General features: G+C 37.9%; 1 protein-coding gene across 1 annotated transcript; it reads right to left on the bottom strand.

Moving 5' to 3' along the window:
• Positions 1-85: 85 nt before the first annotated feature.
• LOC103772537 (SLAIN motif-containing protein 2-like) lies at positions 86-5981 on the bottom strand (the record flags this gene model as incomplete). Its single annotated transcript, XM_008939871.1, has 3 exons — positions 86-247; positions 1635-1799; positions 5833-5981. Coding segments are annotated over 3 exons (476 nt in total), but the record flags the coding sequence as incomplete, so codon positions are not given.
• Positions 5982-10765: the final 4784 nt, after the last annotated feature.

The following is a 10765-nucleotide window of genomic DNA, read 5'->3' as shown; positions in this document are numbered from 1 at the left end:
TTCCTGCTAAGCGTGTGCTAACTGCAGTTACTCATTAAAAAAAGATCAACTGCTCCACTTCCTTTTCAAGATGGAAAATACTTACTTTCTTCCTGCATTCGTGCTAAAATTTGCACATCTGTAACATCGTTCAGCTTGTAATTAGACCCAATAGAGTCTTCATCCATCTCTGATGCACTTAATTCACTGTCCAGAGAGGACTGTGGACTTAGTGGAGGATTTCTATCTGCTGAACTTTTAAGATGACCTACAGAAAGAAAATAAAGTAGTAGGAAATGTTTTAAAAAAAGGGCACAAACGGCAAGCTATATTTCTTTTCCTAGTAAAATTACCACAAATCCAAAACCAGATTAGGACCAAGACCTTGAGTCTGACAGACCATTTAAAACATTTGATTGCAAACCCAGGCTGAAAATACAATTTACGTAAGCAGAGCTTAGCCCCTACCTTCTAAAAATGAGCGACTTTACAAAATCATCATAATGGTGGCAAAACAGTCTTGTCTACCTGTACCAAATTTTAACTGCTATGAAGTCTGCACAGCTCTTACAGAAAGAGCAACTGCATACCTGTTGCAGTTGTGGTCTCACTCTCGTCTCTGAACACTACTTTGTAAGACTAACTTTGACAATACCTTTCTTGACAGTAAGGACCTGCTAACCCAGTGAATACTGATCCAGCTTGGAATGCTTAAAATACAGTTTACCTGAAACTACTACCTGTTCTACATGCACACTTTTGCTAAACTATAACATATTCTGTCTGCTGCCTTCTGGCTGATATCCCATTGCCAGTTACATTTCATCTCTCCATCCTGCAGGCAGATACAGCACTGTAGCATGCAGAGCAGAGCTACACAGATTAAAACAAAACCTGGGTAATGGCTCCAGTGAACATCCTGCAGTGCAGGCTTCTCTTTACATGTCCCCAGTGAACTAGACACAGCTGGATTGTTAATGCAATGTTTTTTTCATCTTCCCTGCAAGCTAACTTGTGTTGAAGTATATATAATGCTGACTTCAAAGTAAAGTTCCAGGCATCAATTTTTCTGATGCAAAGGAAGTGTCTATGATGCAGAATAAAGGCAGAAACCACTGCCAGAAGTTAGTTTTTACACTGATGGCTGCAAAGACTCATGGAATACCTTTAATTAAAAAGCATGCTTCTTCCTTAGGTTGTATTTTCCACATCTCACAAGTACTGATGGATCTCTCACAAACTAAGTGTTTCAGTTAATAACTAATAGGGTATATGCAAAGACTTCACAGCTACCAACACCTAAACTTTGAACATCTACTACACAACTTAAATCCCAGTCAATTACAAGGCCAATTCTAAAACCTGCTTATGTATGCTGCGACTCCACAGAACTAACTCTACATGTTTTGGTCTAATTTGTAATATGCATCAGTTATTTTAGGGACATGGACGTCCAGAGAAAACATCTTAAATGTATCTCATGCCAGAAAGTCCGTAAAAAAGCCTTTACTAAAAAGCTTAAATATCACATGATGTGAACATCCAACATATGACTGACAAGTTTTTGGTGCCTTTCTTACTCTAGTACAATGCAAATGTAATCTACCTGAGCACACGAAGGAAGAAAGGCAGAGATCAGACACTCACACACTTACCTGAGGTACCAGGAGGTATGAGCTGTTTCACTAAAGCAGATTTCACTGGTGTTGAGGAAGGAGAATTGAAACCACTGCTGTAGGGGCTACTAGTATTTGGACTATAGGAGCCAGCGTAACTGACTGCACTGAAAGGGCTGCTGTACAAACTCTGTCTCTTCAGAGCTGTAGGAAAGAGGAGGAAAGTGACAATCTACACTTAAGGAGACAATGAAAAATAAATACAACACTATATATATTCAGTGTGGAAAGACAGTTATAGAGAGGATGAAAAGTTTATATTCCACCTTTCACTGCAAGTCTTAAATATTAGGCACTTATTTCAGCAATTAGTGTGTTCAATGAATACCAAGTATTCTTGGGGTTCCTCCAGTTTATTTTGAGAGTCAGAAAGAAAGTTTCCATTTTATTACAAAGCTCAGTTAACAAAACCAGTAATTACAAGTCAGTTAGATTCTGATTGATTCTGATGAGACAACACCTTTGACAGCACGTTCTTTTGGCCATTCACACAGAAATCTCAAAGTGTCTATTCCAAATGAATCTTTGTTTTCATGCCAAAATAAAAATTTACTTTTCATCTCTTGCTGAAAATGACAGTAAAAAACTCCTAAAATGTATGTCTGCATAACAATTTATTTTGTAGTTATTACACAGACAAGTATTTTAAAGTATGATTCACAAACTAGAAAACAATTGTATTACTGTATAACCTTCAAACTAGGTTCTTTGTACATATCCATAATGATACAAAATATTTGACCACAAAGATTTCTTTAGATGAAAGCAAGCATGCTTTTGTTACAGATAAAAAGTATGCTGTGGTACATAATGACAATTTACATGGTACAGCAGTTTTCATCTTGACTAATGTGAACTTCTACCTTCCTCAGCACTGTTTTTTCCCAGAAAAAAAAAAAAAAAAGCTGCAGTCAAACAATCTTTCTGGCCTCGAATTCTTGAAGTTTCTCCAATCAGGATTTCTGTAACTTAGGAAGACATTACTACTTTTATAATTAGAGATATGGTCTTCATTAGGGGTGTCAGACAAAATTAGTAAGTCAGGTAACTCATTTTAACATTAAAATGATACTATAGAAGATGAAACGTTAGCTCACACAAGGTTACACAGCTTTCAAGACATCAGAGGGAAGGGTTAATAATCCACAGTTTTAGTGTAAATTTTCTTCTATATCATTCAGAAACAGTATGCAGCATCTAATTTATTTCAGTCAACATTTGGTTATGTTGGTCCTGAAGCTCTCTTTTGCTCCAGAAAACAGGAACAGAAACAGAGCAGAAAACTCATGCTTAGGCAGTTCAGATCTTCTGTATTAATCAGGTGCAATTTTCCACCGCTAGAGACCTAATGTTTATTTCTGCTATTATTGACAATTTTTTTCTTGCAGTCCCTACAGTAATTCAATCCAATCATTAGTAAAATCTATCACTGAGACCAAACTTATCCAAATAGCAGTTAGTTTTGAACAAGCTCAATGTTTAACTGAAAAGTCAAACTCACTTGGCAGGGAAAACATGACCATATCTACACATACAGCCACACAACTCTCCTACCAGCTATACTGACCGTCCGTTTGCTTTCAAGTAACACTGCAACAAAAACTGCCTCAGTAAAAACTCCAATACCAAAGTTACTCTTTTCTAATTCTGTGCACCTATGTCTTAAGAATCCATCTCTTCCAGAAATTCTTCTGCCCAGTATTTCTCTGCTCCTGCTGTTGCTTTCTTGATGTGCTCTACCCCATGTGACTTTAGACCATTGTGTGGTGGAAGCCACAGTTTCCAGCTAAAATGAAATACACTCTTGCACTTTCCATCAGGGACCAGAGGCATGGTTAAGAAAGGTCTTTGCACCTGAGTATATCTAAGGTTCCCTCAAGTCTGAATGTGCTTCCAGTACTAAGCAGGACTTGCTCTGCAATTGTAAACCTGAACTAACTAACGAGGCCCTCTGCGCCTTGTGTTTTCAGTAACTGTCCACAGCAGCATGGAGCTGAAGGCCACTCTTCCCTCCTTTACTGGCATGCAATGGAAAAGATTACTTTATAAGAAGGAAGAGAAAAATGTTGAATGCAAGAGAGTGTTTCAGACTGAGAAGGAGCAAAAGGTATTAGATTACAACATAACAACAGGAACTGACAAAGTGAAGATAGTCAAGGCAAAAGAAAAACTCAGGACAGAAAGTAACAGTAGTATGAAAAGCCTTTTCCACAGACATGGGAACTGAAATTGATAAACTGAACCAGTAACTAGTAATAGGTTGAGCGCTTGGTCTGTGAGGTACAAGTACTATATAAAATACAAATCACAAGGTATTCCAGAAGTTGTAACCTTGTGTATGTTTCCTACCCCACAAGCAGCATCACCTGCTACCCTGTATCTGTAAGTAGCCCCCTTGTTCTAAAGGACAGTTTTCTTTTTTGTTACAAATTCACTGTTTCATGCAATCTGCACCAACCAACAGCATCAGTGCCTGCCTCTTCTACCACTAATATTTTTCTCTATTGGTACTGTAGATATAAAGCAGTGTTCTTAAAAGCATCACTGCCAGAGGCAGATTCTCAGGTCTATGGAAAAAGAAAAAAAAAAAAAAAACAAAACAGGTAAAGCTGCCTAGACCCAACATCTGAATAATGAAACTTTCAATTCTACCCTTTTCACAGGGAAGCTTCTGCCACTCTGCTTCAGCTATGACTGAGTTTTTAAAGATACTCTAGGGGTAACAGAATTTTTGATACTTCCAGAAGATTTCCACACAGTTCTGAAAAAAAAGTTAAACCCAGAACAGAATTGTTGATGCTTAACCCAATTGCTGTCCACTCTTCAATGCTCAGGAGTATTCAAACTCCCGAACTTGTATCATCATTCATAAATGCCTGTGATCTGGGTACTTTTCATTGTTTGGAATTTCAGTCTTTGCCCGTAGCAAGTTATGTATCACATTAACTGTTCAGGAAAACTGCTAAAAGCCATCTGTCAAGGCAACACACACAAAGCACAAGAAACAGAGGAAGATCAAAGGTGGCTTGTACTGAAGGCACTTTGACCATTATGCCCACAATATTTACAAGAATTAGAAATGGACCTCATGTGATCTACCAGCAATGCTTTCAAATTTTATTATGAATAATTTTAGTACAAACCAGAAGAAAGACTGAATTGTTCTCAAAAAGAATCCAATGAGTGGAAAAAAAAAAAATGTTGCAGTCAAACTCAGCATAAAGTTATGTATAACCATGTGAATGAGATGATAGTTTGGAACACTCCTGGAACTGTGTGTTCACATATTCTCAGCTCAAATCAAGCCATTCTGCTAATTCCTGAAGATAACAGTGAAAAAAAAAAGATCACGTAGCACAAGACTGCAAAAGGATGGAAATAGAGGGAGAGAACAGATTAATAGCAAGAAAGTTGTCTCGGCACAACTTTAAAAAATAAAGTAGCAAAAATAGGCTCTAACAAAGAAATGAGAATAAAGAAACCAGAAACCAGATGGACAGGGAATTCTAATCAGACCTTCAGCGTTTTGCTGCTGGTTCGACATCAAAAGGGCTGTGAATAAAAGGGTGGAGAACGTAGGCTTTCACACTCACAAAGCCAAATGCTCAGTCCTTCTCCGGTTTTGAATATAACCAACTAATCTGCACTAAGGAAGAATCACGAACTCTGAATTTATTAATCTTACTGTGACAAGATCTTAAGTTGCCAAGAATGGGAGAAACAGAAATCAATATTACTTCCCCAAAGTATTCAAGAACTTCAGCCTCCATTTCCTTAGATGAAATAAAATAGCTCATCTAGCAGAAAACTACGATTTGTAACATACTGACAAGCACCTAACAATTATGGCAGTTTAATACAGGGTTCTATTTTAAAATAAGAAAATCTCCATGGTAAGGGCATTTTTTTGTTCTGAAAACTTCTGCAACCAAACTTTAACTATGCAGGTAGTATAAGACTGAGAACCATAGACTCATGGTCTAATGGTTCCTTTCATTTTATTCATACAGTCCAGAAAATAAGTAGAATGAATAACTGTTTGCAAACTATAATGAAAATTTTAGACAGAAGTAACTGGTGGATCTAATTTTCTTCTCTCACAACTATCTATTGGCTAATTCTGAATATTTCAGAACAAGTATGCACAACCCAGTGGACTTAGTATGCAGGAACTCACCCGACATTGTCTGTTCCAGCCTGTGGATCAGCGACTTTTTAGCACATTCAACATCAGGACTTGGGTAATCCAATACCTGCCTGCACCAAACTAATGGACTGACACATTTCTGAACTGGAGTCAGTTTCTTCTTTGGGGACATATATAACCTGAAAAGGAGAAGGGAAAAAAAAATAAAAATTTATGACTACAGACAAAATGTGCAAGGCATGTAACAAAATACCGCTTCTACTTTTATAGTATATCTACAATATAATCCCAAAATCATAAAGAAAGCACAAGTTTTACCTTTTAATTAAGAATTTTTTATATGGTATAATACTGACAACATATGGCTATCCAAGGACTTTTGGCAGGAAGTGATGCCTACATTGCTACACTGGGATAGAATGATTGACATGCCAGAAAAAAAAAATCTTCACTTTTCACACACAGCAGGTATATGGACAATTTCACTACGTTACATAAGTATACAAGTCAGAATTAATCTTTTCAGATATAAGTAACATTCACCCAAAAGGAGGAAATAAAGCCCTACACAATATGCAAGTATTGTTTTCCTAAACACAAAGATGTAGCAAGTGATAAGCATCTTACCAGTCAAGGAATAGCACTAAGTGCACAGAACCTATCTACTATTTCAGTAGCCTCAAACAATAAACATTTTATTTTTATTTATAATTTCTATCCTAGCACCTGATCCTTTAGTTTTCCTTTGAACATGGAACAAAGGGACTATCTCTGTCCTAAGGGGTATCTAGTCACGCACTAAAAACAAGGAACAAGAGATAATGCACACAGAGCAGAGAGAATAAGATCATATTGTTCTGCAGGACATGCTGAGGCCCTTGCCCGTCAGCACCTCCATTGATTTTAACATCAGCATTCCATGACTGAGAAAAAAAAAAAAAAAAGCAGTATTCCAGTTTAAAGGCTTCAAGAATTTAGCTGAAAATTTCTCCTCCCTTAAACAGACTAAAGGAAAAGTCATAACCAAACATATGCCCAAAAATAGGGGTATTTTAGCCTTATCTTTGGACTACAACCAAGCTTGGAGATGTACTTCAGCAAAAGACAACAGTGAACTGCAAGATCTACCGCTCTGTCTAGACCTTACACAGGTGCAGAAATGGTTAAACTAGTGTTTTTTCTAGGAGTAATGACAGGCTTCATGCTCCCAGAGAATACAGTTGTATGCCACATGAACTCAGGAATATTTGACAGCCTCATAAGCCATGCTTCCATACAAAACAGAGCAAGACGTCTTGTTTCCTTTATTCTGACCACATCAGCAACACAAAAGTTATTTCCCACAGCTCTATTACAAGATTAGTAGCTGATTTTTCCTCTAATTCTAGAGCTGGAACTCTGTTTTATAAACAGCTGTAAAAGTTTATTTAATCACTCCCCTTACGATCATTTCTCCCAAAAGCTTCCCAAGAACTATGCTTCTAAAAGTACCACTAATATCTCACCCAAAACACTTACCACTTTGTTTAGAGCATGTTCTGAAACACTCTTCCCTCATAAACACTGAGATTAGCTACGTTTGCAAAGGCAGGAGAGAGGATTTTTATTAGCTACCAGGTTTTCAAACACAAATGAAGTTGTTTGTAACGATGCAAACAGCCACAGCCACATAATACAGCTCATGGCTTACACTAGTGGCTAGTATGAGTGGCTACACTCATGGCTAGTATCGCACTGGTCATTAAAATTGATTTTGTAGAAATCCCTTCAATCTACACAGCCACTCTGACCACAAGGAAAGCTAAGAGCCCATCACATTTAGATCCCCAAAGATTCTTAGAAAGCACAGGAATAACTCAATTTTTACAGTTCTATGTAAACAGTTGCACAAATTACTGTATTTTCCATGATTATCTGCATATCATTAAAAGTAATGTTCAGCATTTACCAGCTCGCTAGCACTTTGAATTTACTGTCTTTTTAGCATTGATTTGTGTGTACTATTTTCTGTCCTAAGGTATGTTTACGCAATACAAAGAAGTGCCAGGGCCAACAAGGCCAACTTTGGTGCTGCATGGGCTGCTCACTCCTGAGTCTCTGGATAGCTGACGTGCCTTGCTGTGTTCGAAAAGCTCCACACACATCTGAAGTGTTTACCATAGTAATACCCAGTATAACACACAAGAAATTAAAGTGCACGTCCTCTTTGAAAGACACACAAAAGGGATATCTTCAACAAACCTACAAGATTATCACTATCAAAATGGTACCTGGTATTTTAAGCTCCAACACATTCTTTTCTTCAGTCTCCAATTGCTGTGCTTGCTTCACAGGTATTTACTGAAACAGTGCAGCCTCACCCAGCTCCCCCTTCTCCACCTTCCTTTCTAACCAAACATACATTGCAGATTGTCCCACCTCTTTCCAGTCAACTGTTTCTCTTTTCACAGGCTGTTTCGCACCTTACATTTCAGGAACAGACAGACCTTTAAGAGTATATGTATTTCATGCAGCTCCACTACCTCCTGACAAACACCCGTGCATCGCTGCAGTAACACAACGGCTCTTTCAGGACAGTTTCCTGCACATCGTGCAATTACAAAAAGTCTCTCTATTATAAATCAGTGACCTCAATTTCCCATCTGATAAAGAACAGGCAATCTCAAATTTTAAACTGACTTAATTCTACTTGCTTTGCCTGACTTGGTTTAAAATAAGTAAGACCAAGGGCAAGGCTAAGAATCACAGCGATGCTTCTACTGCTTCTTCCTCTCTTTCCAACAGCAGGAAAAAATAAGAACAGAAAGGAGACTATGAAGCATGTACAAAAATTCATACAGCTAAGTGATATTCCTTGTCAAACTACTGTTTAACCCAAAAGATAACGGTCCTTCTTAGTTGAAGAGCTTTCCAGAAGATATTCATTCCCATTTGCACCTGTTAATGCATTCTACAGCAACACATCAGCACTGGTTGGCAGCACAGCCCCTTCAGGACTGAAGATGACCAATATGACTTCATACATCTTTAAGCACTGCTAATCACTTTGCAAAACAGGAAGCTGAAAACAATAAAGGAAGCTGACAGCTTACAGTTATCACCCCTACTACAAAAGTTAACACACCAAAAGCCTGCACTCCAATTTTTTCATGAGAGAGTAAAGGCTCTGCTATTCAGTGGCACCAGATCAAGTAAAAGAAAACTATATAAAAAGCAGCTCAAGAGCTTTGACCTATTTTGAAACAGCACAAAGCGATACTCCCTTCCTTCAGCTACCACTAGTCAGCTATGCCACAGCAGCAGTGATCTAAATGTTTAAGCAGCCACAGGCTCTACTGGTTAGTTCCAGGAAGACACAGCAAAAGAAAGGCAGTTTTTGCAGAAAGACTACTGTCACCACAAGCTCATACGATGTCAGCCCAACGGGTGCATAGCTGAGTCTGAAAAGGCTCTGAAGAAAGAAGACGCGACATTGAGGTAGGAATGGAGTATCTGCACAGGGATTACTTCATCTGAGAGACACCTCCCCACCATTAAAATACAAGAGGCTAGCTGCCACAAGTATGAACCCAAAAGCCAATCAGGAAGAAATGGAAGAGTCGTTGTATCAAAATCCTTCTACCTCTCAGTAAAAAAGAGAATGAAAAACAAGCAGATGAATATGAAGTCACGTATCTGAATTAGAAAGAACATGGCAAGTGGCAGGAACATGAGCCTGTTTATTTTCTCTCTTTATGTTTATTTTCCCAAACATAGTTGTTTATTTTAGCTACATTGAGAGAAAACTAGTAGGTACAATAGAGGCAATTAAACAAGAGAGCAGACAAAACACATTGCTGGCAAAAGCAGGATCAAGGAAGCAACCTGAAGAGATGTGAAGTAAAAAAAAAAAAAAAAAATAAAAATTTAAAAACTAAGGACGTATAAGTAAGAAACTCCCCTAAGATACAGGGGGGAAATTCCACAGCAAAACACTACTAAAAAGAAATAAATCAGGAGACAACAATACTAGACAGTCTCAGAAATAGACAACTTAGAACAACAATGTCAATCTAAACTCTTTTAGATCCATTTTCAGCAGATCCTATTTGGAGCAATTTAAGTATGGTAAAATTTAAGATGTATTTTAAATCAACAGCTACAGGTAAAGATCTTAAGGGAATCTGATCGTACAGAAAAAAACAAAACCTGAGTGACATGCCTGCACATATTTGGCCCCCAGATTTCCTCCATCCCCACCCTTGCAAAGTTCCTATCCTGCAGTTGTAACTGACTGAGGCATATCGTTCAGCCTGTAATTACTTATTTGTTGGTGTACTTAACTGAAGGCTTCTAGTTCTCAGATATAAGTTACAGCAAAACTCCAGGTCTCTCAAAGTAAGGAGATGAATACTACAAAAATGGTTTGACAGCCTCATCAAATCTCCATATCAAAGCAGCACATCTCAGCTACAAGATGAAATTTTCAAATAGAATTGGGAGGATTCAGAGAGGTTGCACAGTGCAACTGGGAACACAGCTACCTTCCTGCCACCAACAATTAAAGATAGTTAGCTATGCTCTGGAGAGTTGCTGCAAATTACAGCCATTATTCATTTCCTCATCTCAAAAGAACATGCTGATGTGTGAATGGGATGTGGGATGTTGTAGAACAGGAAAAGAGGACTTCAAAAGTTTGGAAGACTCCTGTAACATCATCATATAGCTTCCCCAGAACTGTCTCTCAAACTCTCTATAGCTGGCCACTGTTTGAGAAGCTTTTCAGAAGAAATTTTTAGAGCAGATATATGCTCTAATGCGGTATTTTTGATACTTGCACAGAATAGAGAAAAGTTGAGAATTTCTGTGTCCCACTAAATGTCTTCCAAAACATAAGTCTGCTTAATTATTAGGCTTGAGAGCTCTACCAACACCAACAAAAAGTAGAAATATAAATCATGCCTAAACAACGCATGACTATAAG

Source organism: Merops nubicus, unplaced genomic scaffold (assembly GCF_000691845.1).
Source record: "Merops nubicus isolate BGI_N331 unplaced genomic scaffold, ASM69184v1 scaffold51154, whole genome shotgun sequence".
Taxonomy (NCBI): domain Eukaryota; kingdom Metazoa; phylum Chordata; class Aves; order Coraciiformes; family Meropidae; genus Merops; species Merops nubicus.
Note: the sequence above shows the minus strand (reverse complement) of the source record. Positions and strands in the feature narration are given on the sequence as shown.